Source organism: Schistocerca cancellata, chromosome 3, assembly GCF_023864275.1.
Source record: "Schistocerca cancellata isolate TAMUIC-IGC-003103 chromosome 3, iqSchCanc2.1, whole genome shotgun sequence".
NCBI lineage: Eukaryota > Metazoa > Arthropoda > Insecta > Orthoptera > Acrididae > Schistocerca > Schistocerca cancellata.
The window spans coordinates 554,172,261-554,193,438 of NC_064628.1; the positions used below are offsets into that span (position 1 = coordinate 554,172,261).

General features: G+C 40.0%; 1 protein-coding gene across 1 annotated transcript in view; it reads right to left on the bottom strand.

Moving 5' to 3' along the window:
• Positions 1–20,116, bottom strand: part of LOC126176425 (uncharacterized) — a gene marked incomplete at its 3' end in the record, with an annotated part of 132,705 nt that extends 112,589 nt beyond the window's left edge. The window contains exon 1 of the mRNA XM_049923581.1: positions 19,950–20,116. Within this exon, the coding sequence (XP_049779538.1) occupies positions 19,950–20,116 (167 nt within the window). The remainder of the gene's footprint in view (positions 1–19,949) is intronic.
• Between the last annotated feature and the right edge of the window lie 1,062 nt (positions 20,117–21,178).

The window sequence follows — 21,178 nt, forward strand, 5'->3', positions numbered from 1 at the left end:
TGTGACGATGGTGTTGTATAGCATTAAAGGTGCTCCGACGCTCAAACAACAATTTCGCAGCGATAGTCATGGGTGATGAATAATTATCGTGGCGATTTCCTTCATCAGTTTCAAGAATGCCGATTCATCAAGTAGCCACAGCATCATCATCAACAACACATGAGTGCCGGCCGGAGTGGCCGTGCAGTTCTAGGCGCTACAGTCTGGAACCGAGCGACCGCTACGGTCGCAGGTTCAAATCCTGCCTCGGGCATGGATGTGTGTGATGTCGTTAGGTTAGTTAGGTTTAATTAGTTCTAAGTTCTAGGCGACTGAGGACCTCAGAAGTTAAGTCGCATAGTGCTCAGAGCCATTTGAACCAAGCCAACACATGAGTGGAAAAATGGACTCAGGTGTATAAAATACCTGGAAACTCCTTCCTGATTTGGAAGAAAGAATGGAATTTGAGGATTTCATACATTTTGACGATCATGTGGAAGTCTGTGGTAGCCTGACTGACCATGAAATTTTGTCTGTTTCATGCGAAATGAACGAAGAGAATGGTAAAGTAGAAGAAGAGTAAGAAGGAAAAGAATAAGCGACTGAAGCAAAACCTGTTCGATTTGCAACTCTAAAGAGACAATATGGTCATTGAAAACTTTGCACACGTACGCATTCTGAACAGAAATAGATACTGATGTACATATGGCTTTGCTCACAACAGAAAATGCACTTAACCAAGCACGTTGTAGCAGACTGAGGCAGCGAAATATCTTTACAAAGCAAAATTGGAGTTGTCTTATGTGTTTGCTAAAATTTATAATTGCCTATCATTTGAAATGCTGTAATAAATGATGCCCCAAGATCCACTGACCTCAGCGAGGTGTTCAGTGATACAGGTAGGTAGTCATACTGTAGGTGCAACCACAATAAGATGGTACTCTATGTGTTCAAAAGTATCAGGACACCCCCAAAAACATATGTTTTTCATATTAGGTACACTGTGCTGCCACTTACTGCCAGGTGCTCCATATCAGCGACCTCAGTGTCATTAGACATCTTGAGAGAACAGAATGGGGTGCTCCACGGAACTCAGGACTTCGAACGTGGTCAAGTGATTCGGTGTCACTTATGTCATACGCCTGTACGCAAGATTTCCACCCTCCTAAAAATCTCTGTTGTTGTTGTTGTGGTCTTCAGTCCTGAGACTGGTTTGATGCAGCACTCCATGCTACACTATCCTGTGCAAGCTTCTTCATCTCCCAGAACTCACTGGTACCTAAATTCTTCTGAATCTGCTTAATGTATTCATGGCTTAATGTATTCATGTCTTGGTCTCACTCTACGATTTTTACTCTCCACGCTGCCCTCCAATGCTAAATTTGTGATCTCTTGATGTCTCAGAACATGTCCTACCAACCGGTCCCTTCTTCTTGTCAAGTTGTGCCACAAACTCCTCTTCTCCCCAATTCTGTTCAATACCTCCTCATTAGTTATGTGATCTACCCATCTAATCTTCAGCATTCTTCTGTAGCACCACATTTCAAAAGCTTCTATTCTCTTCTTGTCCAAACTATTTATCGTCCATGTTTCACTTCCATACATGGCTACACTCCATACAAATACTTTCAGAAACGACTTCTTGACACTTAAATCTATACTCGATGTTAACAAATTTCTCTTCTTCAGAAACGCTTTCCTTTCTATTGCCAGTCTACATTTTATATCCTCTCTACTTCGACCATCATCAGTTATTTTGCTCTCCAAATAGCAAAACTCCTTTACTACTTTAAGTGTCTCATTTCCTAATCTAATTCCCTCAGCATCACCCGACTTAATTCGACTACATTCCATTATCCTTGTTTTGCTTTTGGTGATGTTCATCTTATATCCTCCTTTCAAGACCCTGTCCATTCCGTTCAACTGCTCTTCCAAGTCCTTTGCTGTCTCTGACAGAATTACAATGTCATCGGCGAATCTCAACGTTTTTATTTCTTCTCCATGGATTTTAATACCTACTCCGAATTTTTCTTTTTTTTTTCCTTTACTGCTTGCTCAATATACAGGTTAAATAACATCGGGGAGAGGCTACAACCCTGTCTCACACCCTTCCCAACCACTGCTTCCCTTTCGTGTCCCTCAACTCTTATAACAACCATCTGGTTTCTGTACAAATTGTAAATAGCCTTTCGCTCCCCGTATTTTACCCCTGCCACATTCCGAATTTGAAAGAGGGTATTCCAGTCAACATTGTCAAAAGCTTTCTCTAAGTCTACAAATGCTAGGAACGTAGATTTGCCTTTCCTTAATCTTTCTTCTAAGATAAGTCGTATGGTCAGTATTGCCTCACGTGTTCCAATGTTTCCACGGAATCCAAACTGATCTTCCCCGAGGTCGGCTTCTACCAGTTTTTCCATTTGTCTGTAAAGAATTCGCGTTAGTATTTAGCAATTGTGACTTATTAAACTGATAGTTCGGTAATTTTCACATTTATCAACACCTCCTTTTTTTGGAATTGGAATTATTATATTCTTCTTGAAGTCTGAGGGTATTTCATCTGTCTCATACATCTTACCCACCAGATGGTAGAGTTTTGTCAGGACTGGCTCTCCCAAGGCTGTCAGTAGTTCTAATGGAATGTTGTCTACTCCCGGGGCCTTGTTTCAAATCAGGTCTTTGAGTGCTCTGTCAAACTCTTCACGCAGTATAGTATCTCCCATTTCATCTTCGTCTACATTCTCTTCCATTTCCATAATATTGTCCTCAAGTACATCGCCTCTGTATAGACCCTCTATATACTCCGTCCAATATACAGATTAAATAACATCCTCAAGTACATCGCCTCTGTATAGACCCTCTATATACTCCTTCCACCTTTCTGCTTTCCCTTCTTTGCTTAGAACTGGGTTTCCATCTGCGCTCTTGATATTCATATAAGTGGTTCTCTTTTCTCCAAATGTCTCTTTAATTTTCATGTAGGCAGTATCTATCTTACCCCTAGTGAGATGAGCCTCTGCATCCTTACATGTGTCCTCTAGCCATCCATGCTTAGCCATTTTACACTTCCTGTCGATCTCATTTTTGAGACTTTTGTATTCCTCTTTTTGCCTGCTGCATTTACTGCGTTTTTATATTTTCTCCTTTCATCAATTAAATTCAATATTTATTTTGTTACCCAAGGATTTCTACTAGCCACGTACAGCACAAAAGTGTACAGGCCGACCTCGTCTGTTGACTGACAGAAACCGCCGACAGCTGAAGAGGGTCGTAATGTCTAATAGGCAGACATCTATCCAGACCATCATACAGGAATTCCAAACTACATCAGGATCCACTGCAAGTACTATGACTGTTAGGCAGGACGCGAGAAAACTTGGATTTCATGGTCGAGCGGCTGCTCAAAGCCACACATCACGCCAGTAAATGCCAAACGACACCTCGCCTGATGTAAGGAGCGTAAACATTGGACGACCGAACAGTGGAAAAACGTTGGGTGGAGTGACGATTTCACGGTACACAATGTGGCGATCCGATGGCAGAGTGTGGGTATGGGGAAAGCCCGGGAGTGTCATGTGCCAGCGTGTGTAATGCCAACAGTAATATTCGGAGGCGGTGGTGTTATGGTATGGTCTTGCTTTTCATGGTGGGGGGCTTGCACCCCCTGTTATTTTACTTGATACTATCACAGCACAGGCCTACATCGATGTTTTAAACACCTTCTTGCTTCCCACTGTTGAAGAGGAATTCGGGGAAGGTGGTTGCATTTTTCAACACGATCGAGCACCTGTTCATAACGCAGGCGTGTGGCGGAGTGGTTACATGACAATGACTTCCCCCTAATGGACTGGCCTGCACAGAGTCCTGACCGGAATCCTATAGAACACCTTTGGGATGTTTTGGAACGCCGACTTCCTGACAGGCCTCACCGACCGACATTGCTACCTCTCCTCCGTGCAGAACTCCGTGAAGAATGGGCTGCCATTCCCCAAGAAACCTTCCAGCAACTGATTGATCGTATGCCTGCGAGAGTGGAAGCTGTCGTCAAGGCTAAGGGTGGCTCAACACCAGAGTGAGTTCCAGCCGATGAAGGGCGCCACGAAGCGACTTTCAGCCAGGTGTCCGGATACTTTTGATCACATAGTGTATCTGTGGAGAGGTCCTGAAGTGAGGCAGTGGCCTATTCAGTAGTAGCAGGGGCAAAAGTCTGGATGATTGATTTGGCTTGTAATTTTAGTCTACATGGCGTTGCTGTGCTGGTAGTGCAAACAGCTGATAAAAGTGGAGCTACAGCCGTTATTTTTCCCAAGAACAGGTAGCACTTCTCTGTGGTTCAATGATGATTGCATCGTTTTGGGTAAATTATTTCAGAGACAAAATAGGTCCGCGCTACAATCTGGAACCGCGCGACCGCTACGGTCGCAGGTTTGAATCCTGCCTCGGGCATGAATGTGTGTGATGTCCATAGGTTAGTTCTAGGGGACTGATGACTTCAGAAGTTAAGTCCCATAGTGCTCAGAGCCATTTGAACCAAAATAGGTCCCCATTCGGATCTCCGGACAGGGAATACTCAGGAGGATATCGTCATCAGGAAAAAAAGAAACTAGCATTCTACGGGTCAGAGCATGGAGTGTTAGAGCTCTTAATCATGCGGGGAGATTAGAGATTTTAGAAGAGGAAATGTACAGGTTAACGTTAGATATAGTGGACATTAGTGATGGAAGGTCGCAGGAAGAACAAGACTTCGCATTATCGTAGCAAAGATAGACATGAAGCCAAAAACTCACTACAGCAGAAGAATTGTATATGTCAACTGCCCGGTGAAGAGAATAAAATGAAATTATTCTGATGAAGGGAATAATAAAAAATTATTCAGATGCTTAAGAGAGAGGAACATTTAAACTGTGATAGGGGGTTGGAACTCGATAAAAGGAAAAGGAAGAGACGGAAAAAAGTAAAGAAATTTGGACTGGGGTAAAGAAAGGAAAGAGGATTCTTCACCTGGTACAATTTTACACAGAGTACTGTTTAATCCCTGATACTTCGTGTAAGAATCGTGTAAGAGGGGTGAATACATGCAAGAGACCTGGAGACACTGGAAGATTTCAGATAATATGACGATAAGGCAGAGATTTCAAAACCGGATTAACTGTAAGACTTTCCAGGAAATTGCGGAAAGTTGTGACGTCCCTGTGCTGTGTTGTGTGGTCCCAATGTCCTGGCAGTGCAGGATGTTGTATGTTCGGGGCTTTTATCGTAATGTTCCTTTGAACTGGCTCTAAGGTTTTTATTATAAAGTCTGTATGTTGTCCTATGTGGCGGCTGTATTACGGTGGAGCGCTTCATTTCTGTAGAACAGTAAATGTTGCACCGCCGCAGTTGGTAAATTTTATGTAAGAGTGCTTTACCGCTCCTGCTGAGCGGGGTACGGTTGCACGGGCTTATTTAACATTGCTTTGGGCCGCGCCTTAGCGTCTGCACGGTTACAGCGTAGCCAGTGGTCTGCCTCGCCTGTGTTGCTGCGCTCCTTTAGGCATCGCGTCGCGGTTGGGGCCTTGTGAGCGTATAGAGCGTCTGGGCAGCAGTAATTTATTGTTTGAATGTAGTGGTCATGGAGCTTGGCCAGAATTAAGTTTAGGTTAGGGAGTTTTAAAAGCCTTGTTGCTAAACCTGAGCCCTGTTAGGTTAATTTAGTAATCATGAGCTTGGCCACTATTAAGTTTAAAGTGTAAGAATATTGTTTCTAAAGATAGAACCTGTTTTGCCTGCCTTTTATGTGTTTGATGGTTACAACCTTACCCTAGTATTGAAGTGGTCTAGCGCCCTTTCTTGTGCTGTGATATTTGTACTTATCGGAGGGCTTAGTAGTTGAGCTACCGGCGTGGGCCACGCCCATTAGAGCTAAAAAGGCTTGATAAAAAATATTAACTGTTCATTGGAAATTTAAGCCATTAAGCCTGCTGCTAAGTTTTCACTAAGTTACTTCCAGGACGAAGGCAGTGACTGTGGCCTTAGTTTCAGGGGTGGTGGTGCAGTGTGTTGCACCTTTAGCCAGGGTTCAGGTTTCACCACCCGCTCTTGCGGGAGGTCTTCCTAGGGGGTCGACCAAGATCCAGAGCTCTGACAGGACCGAGACGGCGTTTGTTTCCTGTCATCATACAGCAGGCGACGGGACTTGAACGTCCGAGAGAGCTTGATTTTTTTACTGCTGAAACCCATTTAAAAGAAATTTTAGATTAATTCCATTCCAGCCTCGACACGTAACAATCCAGCCCTCCAGTCATGCGATATCGGGAATAGGTGTTCAACGGATTCGTGTTCCAGTTGCTTGCACACGAATATCACCCAGAATTCTGTCCTGTCACAGCAAGAGATGCGAGTGATAGCAAGTAATGAGACTCTGTAATCTATTCTGTAACTAACGGGAAACAGATTTGAAAAAGTATGCTGCAGTGGTTGATTCGTTATTGCAATTACTGCCGCCAAAATTACAACTTTTGAATAATTCTGCAAGACATATACTATGTATTTAATAATATTCTGTACATGAAATTGAAAAAATAAAAAAATAACATGTGAGATTTGAACCCGCGCCACCAACGTGGTAGGTGTGAAAACTAATCGCTACTCCACACTTGCTTGATTGAAACATTACACATGAAACTAGCATCGATTTTATGGGAAACTGAGGCTGTCGCATGAAAAGCCGTTAGCCTGGTACTCAGGACAGGTTCCTCTATAACATAAGACTCATCAAAATCCGTGATTATTAAGTCTGATGGTCCTTTCGTAAGTTACGGTTGCAGGGATGAAATACAAGCAGCGAAAAGTTATCTACAACTCGTATAGAAACCGGATTGCAGTTGCAAGAACTGGAGATCGTGAACGGGGGCGTTGGTTGAGAAGAGAGAGAGAGAGACAGGGTTATAGCCTATTAAAAGTTACTCAATATGTACATTGGTCAAGCAACAAAGAAAGCTAATGAGAAATTTAGAAAGGGAATTATAGTTCAGGGAGAATGGTTTAAATTGCTCTGAGCACTATGGGACTTAACTTCTGAGGTCATCAGTCCCCTAGAACTTAGAACTACTTAAACCTAACTAACCTAAGGAGATCACACACATCCATGCCCGAGGCAGGATTCGAACCTGCGACCGTAGCGGTCGCGCAGTTCCAGACTGTAGCGCCTAGAACCGCTCGGCCACCACGGTCGGCTCAGGGATAAGAAATAAAAACTAGAGACGGCAAATGACTTGAAAGAGCAGTATAACTGAATGCATAGTGTCTCAAAAATAGGTTATAATATGAACAAAAGTAAAAAGATTTAATGGAACGTACGCGAAGTGAATCTGGAGATGATGAGGGAATAATATTTACAAATGAGACGGTAAAAGTAGTCGAAGCGTTTTGCTGTTTGGGTAGCCAGATAAATAAAGTTGGCTGAAGTAAAGACCATATAAAATGGAGACAAGCAATAGCAAGATAAAAGTTTCTCAAAGAAAAAAATAGAAGTTTTTTAATATCGAATGTGAACTTGTTTTAGGAAGTCTTACCTGAAATTGTTTGTGTGACGTGTAGCCTTGTACAGAAGTGACACGCGGACAATAAATGGTTCAGAAAAAAGGAGAACAGAGTTTCAAATGTGGTACAGCAGAATAATGCTCAAGACTACATGGGTAGATCAAATAATTAATGAGGAAGCACTGAGCCGAACTGTTAAGAAAGGAAATTTATGGCGCAGCCTGACTAAATGAGCTGTGGTGCAGTTGCCTTTCCTTCATTGTCTGTAGTTATCTTTGTTTGATATCTTGGGCTAGCGCAATTTTCGGGGATCCTACAATTACTGCGAATTCGTCGGGGCTAGTTAAAAGGCCGAGCACGATGGCGATGCGGGAGACAGTGAGACCAGTGCCTTGGGAAGAAAGAACTGAAGTGGAACATATTTTTACTTTCACTCTGTGGAAACACGTCCAGTCTTTCTCTTTGAAGCAAGTATATTTGGCAAACAGAGAAGCCGATATGAAGGGTGCCGAGCAAATCCGATGTGTGAGCAACTGAACGACGGACCCATCTGACACTTTTTATTGCGGCACTTCCATGCAATTACCATTATTAGCTAAGTCGTTATCGCCAAGCGCGAACGTGCATCGTTTTCCTTCATTTCTTGCTCTAAGAGGGATAGTCAGGCTGCTGCTTGTTGATGTACAGAAGATGTAAGAATAATTGAATCGATACTTAAACATACAGCGTTAAAACTGGCAATACATTTACAATGTGCAGACGATATACCGACACTTTTCTTCGATGTATCGAGAGCCGATAGCGATTTTTTTTTTAAATATTGATATATCTGATTCCCTATATTTTTAAAAATATCAACAGTGCTAAGCATGACGCGACCAGAGAGTGAACGCCCTTCCCAGCTGGGAGTAGAGCTGGAGCCGCCGACCGACTAGCCGCACACCGCGGAGCTGTGTGTTGTGTCCTGTGTGGGCGCGCGGTTGTATGTGCTGGTGTTCGGCTCTGCCAGGCAGAAGGAAGTGTACAGTTCTCCGTGTCTGCGCTCGGCGTGTGTTATCTTGGCTTATGGAGCGCGGTTTTCGGCAAATGTAATTGTTGTTTGTTCCCTACTGAATGTATCACTCCAGGTGCAGAGCTTGTGGAACAAGCTTTCCCAATGGTGGGTGGAATGGGGCCAGCTTTGGAGGCACCTGTAAGTGTGCTCATGTCTATGGGAATAGAATTACTGTACCAATGGTGAGGGACGCAGTGACTGTTTCATTGCTGGTATGCACTTGCCCCGTTCTAAACACACGTGTTGTAGTAAACCTGTTTGAGGATCGCCATCCTGGTTACAAGACAGAATCTTTTTTAGTTAAGTGATTGTTTCGGTGTATGCGTAGTAACGCGATGAAAAAACCATTCATTGATTTTAAAGATGGCAGTGCGTCAAGTGATTTAGGTGCTATTTAACAATATTTAAATTTTCTAGTTATTACTGTCATTTAATTTGTCAGTTAACCCGATTTACTGTGAGTAGTGAACTGTGGTGTCAGCTGTTGGTTATTGCTGACATGTTATTTGCTGCTGCTATAGCTATCCGCTGCAGCTGTTGATTAAAACACTGATAATGCAGAAGGTATTTCTTACGATTAAATTAATAATTATACTTAATTCTGGGCTTTTTTCCTTATTAATAAACATTCTTGGTTAGCCAGATTCTTTGTTTGAAATTAAATGAAGTAAGTATCAGTTAATTATGCCGTCCTGGTGGATTTACGTATTAAAAGTTTATAAACAGATTCAGGTTTAGTGGGTGTGCTTAACAGCTAAGTTTTCACTAAGTTACTTCCAGGACGAAGGCAGTGACTGTGGCCTTAGTTTCAGGGGTGGTGCTGCAGGTTGCAGTAATTGGTGTCAGGCTCACTAGGCAGCCATAGGGGTGGCTTGTATAAGTGATGTGAGCACAGGGCTCAATCTAGCATTAATGCTGCCACGTAAAAGGCTTCATTTTGGATACAAACGCCTTAATTCCGCTTACTGTCAAAGTGGTTCGCCTAGTTTTGAGATTTCATTGCTTATATTCAAAGTGATTTTATTCTTTTAAATTTTGAAATGCCTTGATGTTTTTTTTAATTTATTGTAAAGTTTTGCTTGAAGAATTTTCAAATTACGAAAGCTTTTGACATTTTAATTCTTTGCAAGATTTTACTTAAATTTAAAAACCTTAATTAAACTATCGTAGTTTTCTAGTGAAAGTGAATGAATGCATTACTTCAATTACAAGAGGAATCAGGAAGCTTTAATATCGAAATTCCTGGTCTTTCGTGTTAGTATAATAAACAAATTATTTTAAAATAGTAGTTAACTTCTTGTTCCAGCACCTCTCCTACTCCACAAGCTTAGTAGACAGAAGAAGAAGATCAAATGAAAAAGTAAAAAAATGGGTGAAAATTATGCTTCCTGGGAATACATTAAAACTTCTGAAACCATGTTGAAGATTCTTTTAATTGAGACGTTATCAGAAAAAATCTAACGTAAGTTGCCAGTGGATGAAAGAAAGTGCATGTTTTCAGCTACACATGCAAAGATGAGGTGACCCCGATGCAAACTATCTTTCAGCAAGAACAATTCTTTTTTAGGTATACTACATATATGAACCATCTGCAGATACATTCCACAGACAAACGAACTATGATGTGAATGACATTAACAAACAGTATTATCACATAGCTTGACACTGGTGGGTCAACTCAAGCATCAGTCACGAACCCATATTTTTCCATTGTTACTTCTTTAGTGAGGTTTCTTTGTACTAGATGTATATTACTTTTAAGGTTATTCCTTGGAATCTGATTCGAGTACATTGTGATTAAATTTTTTATTAGTTGTATGAATGGATCTCGCTACTTGTAGCTGTTAAAGTACGAAAATCCAAGATGAAATAAGCATTTAGATAGTAGTGTCAGAAAACGTAAAAACGGTTTAGTTCTTAACTGTCGAGTATAAATGGTAATTATCTAACCATGCTTTTTTAGTTCATAATTACCAAGCAAAAATTATATTTATCACTATATGTTCTGTCACTTAATAAAATGCAATACTATACATAAGCACTAGTGATACATCCTACATCGCTACCACTTTGCATGTCCTTACCATGAACTGGGAAACTTAATTATAATAGGAGAGATACTTTTTCATGTCATCTAGAAACGTTTGTCATCAACACTTCAGACTGCACCATTTATTTGTCATATACATAAGTTACATATAAAAGGTTACACTAAAGCCGTGTACTCATGCAGAACTAATATGGGAAAAGGAGGAATTGTTACATATATTAAAACAGAACACAAGTTCAAAATTATTGAGACAAGTAGATTTTGTAATTGTCAGCAAACAGAGGTGTGTGCTTTTGAATTACTATTGAAATATAGTTCACGTTTAATTGTGACTGTATATAGAACCTCACTGGGACTTTTCGAACTGTTTATGAGGAATCTTGACTCCTTACTGTGCTGTCTGTCAGACAGCAGCTAGCAGTTAATAGTCTGTGCTGACTTCAGTTAAGATTTGAAAAAGGATTCTGAGAGGGAGAATTATTTGGTAACCTTATTTGGAGTTTACAGTTTGATCTCAGTAATAAACTTTCTTCAGTGAATCTCAAAGTAAGGAAATAACTCTCTGATCATCATGAAAATCAGCTAGAATAATTAATGACTCCAGGACTAATGTTATTAAGAACCGTTTACATAAGATAACGTGGGATCAAATTTATAATGAACCAAATACTAATATAAAATTTAATCTATTCCATGATAAATTCATATCATTATTTGCAAATAGCTTTCTGTATGAGCAAATCGTAAAGGACATGAACAACATTTAAAACACCAGGGAACCCTAGAAGGATTCAAGTGTATCATCTTAGCAAGAACAAGTGGACATCCTGCAGTAGTTGCACACTATAAAGAATACTCAAATTACTACTCAAGCTTATTCAAAAATCAAGGAACATACACATAATGTCATAAATCAGTAATTACGACAACAGACTAAAGGCTACATGCAACGTAATGAAATGAGAGACAGGACAAACATCCTCAGAACAAGATAAAATCACTATTGAACTGAATGGAAGGGCTATAAATGATGAGTCACAGGTAGCAAATATATTTAATAATAATTTATGAAGAATAGTAGAAAGCACAGAGACTAACTGTTTAAGAGAAAAATCACAGCAGTATATTGAAGAAGAAACGCTCATAAAATTCGAACATATATATCACTAACTTCTCCTTCTGAAATTAAGAAAATTATACAGTCTCTCAAAAATGAAACCTCCTCTCGTTTTGCTCCCATATAATAAGCCCAATCTCATTCTAAATATGTAGTGCATCACTAAATCAACGCATTTTTCCAGAGAGAATGAAACAAGCCGTTGTTAAACTGCTCTCTAAGAAAGGTGGTACGAGAAATGTCAGTAACTGCTGACCTGTTTCACTGCTGAAATAATTTTCAAAAAATTTTGAAAAGGTGATGCATTCTAGAATATTATTTCGCCTTAGCAACAATAATATCTTCAGAAAATCACAGTTTTGCTTTCAGAAGAGTTCTCTACTGAGAATGCCATTTGCATGTTCACTCAACAGATTTTATAAGCAGTAAACAATAAAGCGGCACTGACTGGTATATTCTGCGAATATCTAAAGCATTTGACTGTGTGAATCACAGTATTCTCCTAGATACATTGAAATTGGATGGGACTGATGCTATAGCCAACCAAAGGAGAGTGTCATATCTAAACAAAAGAATGCAAATAGTTGTACTTAGTACTCGTAATTCGACCAATGTAGTCCAGGGACATAATTTTGACTGGGAAGTAATTAGGTGTGGCGTTCTTCAAGGCTCAGTCTTAAGTCCACTATTGTTCCTCATATATGTGAACGACCTTCTGTCTAATAAGCAACAAGTAGAATTAGTTATTTTTGCAGATGACACTCGTTTTAAAATCAATCCAAGTATAAATACGGAAACAGAAGAAATGGTAAACAAAGTTCTTAAAAGTATCATTGACTGGTTTTCAGCGTACAATCTCACCCTCAATTTTGAAAAGACGCGACATATTTCGTTGTGCACATCTAGGTGTACTGCTTCAGTGATAAGAGTAACAAATAGTGAGGAGATAATAAATAGGGTGGAAATTTCAAAACTCTTAGGTGTCCATGTTGATCAGAATTTCATTTCGAAAAAGCACAGTTCAGAATTCCTAAAACAGTTCAGCCACATTTGCACTTAGAATTAATGCAAATCTTGAGGAGAGACAAATCAGTAAGTTAACATACCTTGCATATTTTCATTCAATACTGTCATATTGAATAATGTTCTTGAATAACTCGTCTTTAAGAAAGAACACCTTCTTTGCACAAAAATGTGCTGTAAGAATATGCGGACTTCACCCACAATCATCTCGTAGACATCTGTTTAAGGATAAAGGGTACTTATAAACGGTGGAAAAATCGAAATTTTTATGACTTCATTAAATTCTGTAGTTTCTCCTGATTACATAGATATATAGGGGATTATAGGGTTTCAAATGAAAAATGACCTACATACGTATGCCAAATTTTAAAGTTACTGTCATGTATGCCGCCATGCCCCCTTTATTTCTGTTACAGAAACCAGTATTATTTCGAAAAGAATGTGAACTTTCTGCTTCCAGCGATTATACGTACGATATATTGTATATGTTGATAACAGTGCAGGTTTCTAGTGTCTGTAAATGATTATATTTGCTATTATATACTTTTGTATCGCTGAGCACTTTGTTCAAGTGTTGCCGAATGTTTGTTGCCCAGGTGCTAGATAAATACGATCTATGCCACGCATCAAGAAATTCAATAAAAGGCAATTCCGTGGTAACCAGTTCCAAAACAAAGCAAGCTACACTGTTGAAAGTAACCTATGTATCAGTTCTTCAGGGAAGACACTCCCAAAGGCACTCATCCTGGTGATTCAAATTTTTGTGGTAAGAATGACTCTGTTTGTAGTGGATTTGTTGTTGTTGATGTGAGCTTCTTATCTTCTTTGATAAAGGATGTGGCGAAATGTAAACAATGTGATGGTGGACGCTGTCTGGAAATAACTGAACAACAAAGTAGCAATAAGGGTTTAGCGTCAAAATTAGTTGTTCTGTGTAGATCCTGCAATAAATCTACCTCGAAACTGACTTCGAACATTGTGCATAATTCATATGATGTGAATCTGAAGTTAGTGTATGCAATGCGTGCAATAGGAAAAGGGAAAAAGGCTGCTCAAACGTTTTGTGGTTTTATGGACCTTCCTCCTCTTCCCGGTAAGTTCAGCAAGTAGATAAAAATACTTTTATGTGCCTCGACGGTTGTGTCTAAAACATCTATGAAACGTACACTAGAAGAAACTGTAAATATTAGTGGAACCAGGGACATTACTGTTGCACTTGATGGGACATGACAACGTCGAGAACATCGTTCCTCGAATGGTGTTGTAAGTGCTACTTCTCTGGAGAATGGAAAGGTTGTTGGTGTTGAGTGCTTATCTAAGTACTGTCACACCTGAAATAGTAACACTGAAGGACATATTGAATATCAGTGTTCTAAGGATTATGATGGTTACAGTGGAGGTATGGAGCGTGATGGAGCTCTAAAAATATTTCAGAGGTCAGTGCCCGTTTATAACGTTAGATGTACGAAGTACCTGGGCGATGGGGACTCTAAAGTTTTCAATGAAATTAAAGAGTTCAATGTTTATGGTGATACCTTGGTAACAAAACTAGGATGTTGTGGACATGTGCAAAAGAGGATGGATGCTAGATTGAGGAAGCTACGAAGAGAAATGAAAGGAAAGTTGCTATCTGATGGAAAATCTCTGTCTGGCCAAAGCAGATTGATAAAAACTGAAGTAGACCTTCTTCGGAGTTATTATGGACTGGCCATTAGACGACCTGCACCTTTCAATGATGTTACAGCAATGAGAAAAGCTGTATGGGCCACCTACATTCATAAGTTGTCCACAGATGCCCACCCTGTTCACGGACTTTGCCCTAAAGGAACAGATTCTTGGTGTGGTTACTAAAAAGCAAAATAAAGTGGTCAAATATACCATCATAAGCATTCTCTTTCTGAGCCTGTTATGAATGAAATAAATCCAATTTTTAGAGACCCGAGTGACCCTGTTTTGTTTAGTAAATATCTTCATTGGGTCACTCAGAATAGGAATGAAAGTTTCAACCATTTCCTATTGGAAGGATTACCCAAGAATGTTTTATAGGACTAAATACATTAAAAGTTGGTGTACTAGATGCAGTGATATGTTTCAATGATGGAGTGGTAGGAAGGTTGGAAGTGCTGAGAAATTGAGCCTTAAAATGTGGCTCTAATATGGAAGATCAATAGCTTGCGTGTGACAAAAAATTTGGAAATTTGTGGTAAGGTCGTATGGGACCTAACTGCTGAGCTCATCGGTCCCTAAGCCTACACACTACTTAATCTAACTTAAACTAACTTACGCTAAGGACGACACGCACAGCCATGCCCGAGGGAGGACTCGAACCACCGACGGGGGGAGCCGCCAGGACCGTGACAAGTGCGTGTGGCAGACAGCGGGTGCATGAAGCTGAAAGATTCGCTCCTCAAGTTACCAAAGAAGCAAGAAGAGCTAAAAGGAAAGCGAAGAGGATGCTTGAAGAAATGCTGCAGGATGAAGACTGTGCTTCAGGAATGTTCTGAGGCACACTTTTATTGGACTTATATCTTCATTCGAAGTTTCCCGCGAGTTGTATTTTTCAGAATTCAGGTGCAAATATTTCCTAAAGATCATAAATCATTGCTCTAATTTTTTTTCTGTAACTTGCAATAGTCCATTACTTACGTAATAGACCGAAGCTCTATTGCAGAATCAACTACATAATAGAAAAAAATAACATTTGTATTGGGAAAAAATTATAAAAATTAAAATGTAGAATGTGCTTCTTTATCTTTGTAATATACATAGTAAGTGGAATTAAATAGGTCTAGTACCTCAGCCATCATGCCATGCATATCTGATAAAACTTAGGTCTCCTTCAAGCGTATAACATTGGATTAAATGGTACCTCAATTTCAGAAAGCATTTTGGAAAAAAATGCATCAATTTCTTTGTAATTTTTTTAGTAACCCTAAGCAGGTTCAAAAGTATTCAAAATACTTCTAATTTGCTTAGCAAGTGTGCTACATTACCTGTTAACAACAAAAAATCTGTAAAACATATACATTATAAACAGTGCCTGAAAGAAATAGGTGTTGATTTTTACATAATATTGAGCCAGAAAAGTACACTGTATACTTAAGGAGAGTTGCATTCTCGCTAATTTTCGCGCTATATTTATTCCACCTTGAAGTTTGTTGTAAATAATTCACTACATTTCACTGCATCGTTGTACATAGTGACAATACCAGAAGCAAAAGTGACATTCGTTAGTCCACATTAATGCTGTCTTTTGGACAAAAATGGGTGCACAATGTTGCAACAAAAATTTTTGATAACGTATATAGTGATACAAAGTGTCTGACAGACAAAAAAATAAAAATTGGAAACAAAGTGAAAAGTTTCTCTTCTATCCCGTGGAAGAATTTCTATTACTGTAGTGTGTAAAAGGTGATGGGCAGGAATTACTAATTCACATCTGTACATATTTTTTTCTTTTTGTGATAAAAACTTAAAAATGTTCAGACTGTAACCATGTGCACAAATTAATTTGTGATGTGAATATAACATGACTCATATCATGTCATTATGATCTACCATGCAAAATGATCTCTGAAATACAAAACTAACTACCATCAGAAAGAAATAGTATTCTTATATCGTTTTTATGTTACCAAAAATTTTACTTTTAAAGTAGCCAGTGCGGCATAAGTCAGTTAACCCCTTCGCGTTTCTGGCCATGGTTAAATTCATTGAATTAATTAATTTCATCTCACACTGAAAAATCGCGAAACCTGTGCACAGCGAAATTTGCTTAAAGACTGATGACAGAACTGTTTGTTACTGACAAGTGTCAGTCTGCGTCTTGGCCTCATAAGTGTGTACATTGTAAGGGCGAACGGTGTCCGTTATGAAGAGAAAATTGCCTACAGAAGAGTGCGTGTTTGCTTTACAAGTGTGGTGAAAAGCCGGCCTGAGTGGCCGAGCGGTTAAAGGCGCTACAGTCTGGAACCGCACGACCGCTACGGTCGCAGGTTCGAATCCTGCCTAGGGCATGGATGTGTGTGATGTCCTTAGGTTAGTTAGGTTTAAGTAGTTCTAAGTTCTAGGGGACTTATGACCACAGCAGTTGAGTCCCATAGTGCTCAGAGCCATTTTTTTTTTTTTGTGGTGAAAATTTGGTCGAAATTAAGTAGGTTAGAGGAGACATCTTACTATGCAGTGGCCGTCCAAAATAAATGGGCCCTGACTACTGAAGAAAATCTGCAGCTCATTGTACAGGCGTTCGTTTCTTCAGCCAAGCAATTTCCAAGAAGAGCTTCAAAAAACAAGAGTTTTCCGAAAGGAGTTTAAGGAGAATGTTAAAAATATTACTACATTATCAGCGTAAATTACTACACACCCTAAGTCATGACGATACTGATCTAAGGCGTGAAGTTTGCGAGTGGTGTGTGATATGCAGTGAAAGTGATCTTAATTGTCACAAAACAATCCTTTGTTCAGACGAAGCAAGTTTTAGGTTAATGGAAGAGTTAAACACAACTATTTACATTGGTCTCCTGGAAATACGCAATTTATTATTGAGGAAAGTTAAACGTTCTTGAAGTTACGATATGGGCAGCAAAAACGTAGTAGGCCCTTATTTTTTCTATTTGTTTGTTAGTGCGGCAAGGTGTCTTGCTATGTTAAGAGAAGTTATTGTTGAAACACAGACAATTACCTCTGTACTTGAAGCTGGCAGTAAGACGGTGCTCCGCTGCACTACAGATACATGTACGTGCATTTTTGGATGACAATTTTCAAGAGTGGTAGGAAGCTGGGGTAAAAACGATTGGCCACCAAGATCAGTGGACCTCATACGGTATGATTATATTATGTGGGGGATACTGAAAGATAATGTTTTCGCTACAAAACCATTAAACCTTCAGCATTTAAGGGATGTGACTAAGAATCTGAAAACTTTTTGGTAATAATGGGGAGTTCCGTGAGAAGATATGTAAATTGGTGTTTAGGCGATGTGTTAAATGAAGTTCACATATTTCAATCTTTAAAAAATCATATACTTTCATAAAATATAAACGTTGTTTTTATTTGTTTTTATCCATCCAATTTTCAATATTCATATAATTGAAGCGGTGTGAACCAAATAGGTCTAAAGCACACCATTACTAATTTTGAGTCTGTAATACATATGCATGCTCCTGGCGTGTGTTGATATTACGGTGAACCAGCTTTATCAGTGCTGTACCTCTACACTGTATACATGAACATTTTCGAACTCTCCCATTTCTCTGATATTCACTTGCATATGGGCTCAAAGCAAAATGTTCATCGCTGTAGTAACGCTCACTGGCTACAGTTACATCCATTTCTTCATAAAAACTGGAAGCTCTCGAAGGCACGCCCCACGCAATTCATTCTATGGTTCAGCAGTCCAGTCTGTACAGTGGACGCTGAGGATTTCAGAATCCTTAAGAGTGTTAATGACCTCACAACCAAACCAAAAGTTGTTTGTGGTAACAATGTACATTTCAGAAATTTTACAGTGATGAAGTTTTCAACAGGTTGCCATGAACTGTGATTTAAAGTAACATATCGTTAATTGGAGTCGTGGGAAGCCATCATTTTCCTCAATTCACATCGAGGGGAACCACGATTTATTATTTCCCTACAGTGTGCAAATATCTTGTGAAATGTAGTTCCCAAATAGGACAATCGAAGGTAGATATCAACCTTGAAACACAAAGCCTTCAAAAAACTACTTGATTTCTTGTGTGAAGTGAACAGATAGTTCTTGAGAACCTCAAGCCAGGTAATGCGCGTAATGAAAACGATCATAACGAGGACCATGAAGTGTTGGGATAGGCCATAATTGTGTGTGTGGTAGATTTAGAATCTGTTCTTTAAGTTCTGATTCTAGTATCACATTAATTGCAAACTACACAGGAGTCAGAAAGACCATATTGTCCCTAACCTATACGTGAAAATTTTGTGAATTAACATAAATAATTATAATAATCCTAAACATTAATTAAATATCATAGTATGAAGTGGGTACATTATTTTTTATAGGAAATATAGGATGATGCGACTTGGCTAGAAAACAAATCAAACCTTTGAGAACGGTGCTTTGCCTGTAAAACTGATTTTCACAAACATCTATTTTTCTCAAAAGCTTGTGTATGTGCTTCGGTTCCTTATGGTTCTCAGTGTCTCGGTTTCATTTCAGTTACACATTCATCACATTTCAGTGCCCATAATCTTGTTTTATTGTTTCCACTAACACGATGGTTAAACTGTTGCCAACGAATGTTCACGACGACAATTATTGAACTATCTGAAAAAAAACGCAAATTACTTACAAACCATGGCGTGCACACACTTTATTCAACATGTAAACGTCACTACAGATATTCGGATTTAGGTTATGACATGTTCGATATGTATGCCATCATTGGCGATGAAGTGGCGCAGACGAATAGCGAAATTCTGCGTGACCCACTGAAGTGTCGGAATATCGATAATGTCGATGACCTTCCGATTGGCTGTTTTCAGCTCAGCAGTGGTTCTGGGCTTATTTCTGTACATCTTCTCTTTAACATAGTCCCACAAAAAGGGTCGCATGTGTTCAGATCCGGAGAATCGAGGCCAATGCCAGTGGCCTCTGGGTACACGAGAACCAGAATGCGGTTCCCAAAGTGCTCCTCCAGGACATCACTCTCCTGCTTCAATGGGGTTGATCTCCGTCTTGATGAAACACATCTTGTGGAAATCAGGGTCAGTTTGGCTAATGGGGATGAAATCGCCTTCCAGAACCTTCACGTACCGTTCGGTAGTCACGTACTGTCAAGGAATACCGCACCGACTATTCCTTGACTGGACATACCACACGACACAGTCACCCATTGGGGGTGAAGAGACTTCTCTATCGCGAAATGCGGACTCTCAGTCCCTCAAATGCACCAGTTTTGCTTATTGACAAACCTAGTCAGATGAAAGTGGACTTCGTCGCTAAATCAAACCACGCTAGTTTCCATCATGCCGGGCTTCCAACGGCGCAGTTTGAATGTCCAAACGCAAACCGTTCGGAAGTTATGACGATTTCACTTCATATAGTTCAATAATTGTCACCCTGTATTTGTTCAGTATCAAGTAAATGGTTTTATCTGTAGCGATCAAATGTGAGCGTGTTGGTATTATGAGGCATGCACTCAGAAGCTGGCTATGAGTAGGTGTCGGATGCTCACCCAAAGTACCAGTGGTTCCAGAAGACGAAGCTCGTGGCAGGCGGCAGGGGCAGGGGTGGTCTGTAGGCACAGCAGCCTTGCGCGCAGCACTCCTTAGGCGGGGGGCAGCTGCACACAGGAAATAAACACCTCAGGTCAGCGGTGAGCAGGTTAGCACACACGATCATTTTACAAAGAAAACGCCCAATGTAACGACACTGCCAATGAAGCTACTTCCCTTCTCTGTTGGGAGAGGAGCTAAACATCTGTTTGACATTACTACTGTAATACACCTAGCTCCTTGCCGAGGAGAAATTAGCTAGCCAGTTCGACTGAATTTTTTTTTCTTTATCTAGCGGTCTTCTGATTGCTCTAATGCGCCACGCTAAGGGTCAACGTCAGTTGCTTAATCTTGGGAAACTACTTTAAGCGTTTCATAAAATACTATTTTTAAATATTTTTAATGAAAATTCATGAGACTTTACCATGGGTATTTTTTTCCCTGATTTCTGTACACATGACCCATCAGACTGTCCGTTTTAGTAGTCAGTTCTTTCAGACTGTTGTTCTCCTCGACATTTATGCAGGGGACCTTCTCATTTCTTCTCAACACACTTACTTTTCAACATACTTCTGTAACATCACTTTTTAAACGCTTCGCCACTCTTTTTTCCTGGATTACCCACAGGCCGTGACCCATTCGCGTACAATGTTGTGCTCCAGGCGTACGTTTCTTGCTGTAGTTATAACCTACGTTGGATGGTAGTAGACTTCTTTTAGCAAGACCTCGACAGTGTGTCCCCAAGGAAATCATCATTATCATTATTATGAGCAGCAGCACTTCTGAAGTGCAGTTTCTGTCCCAGGACCATTAAATCTCTATAAACCCCCGCACCGAGGTCAAAGATCGTTGCAGAATGCCATGAAATCCTTGCGAGGCTAGGGGAAAGCAGCAGGGTAAATCTGCTCTGGGTCCCTAGGCACTCAGGTTTGAGTGGTAATGAATAAGCGGATAGGCTAGACAGGGCAGGGGCAATTACTATTTATAGGACAGGGACCTATCCTAAACATTACTAATACTAAGGTAAAATCTAAACTTCACAGCTCGATCAGAAGACAGCATGTAGAAAGTTGGATAAATAAATGTAAATGTCGTGTGACTAGGGCCTCCCGTCGGGTAGACCGTTCGCCGGGTGCAAGTCTTTCGATTTGATGCCACTTCGGCGACTTGCGTGTCGATGGGGATGACA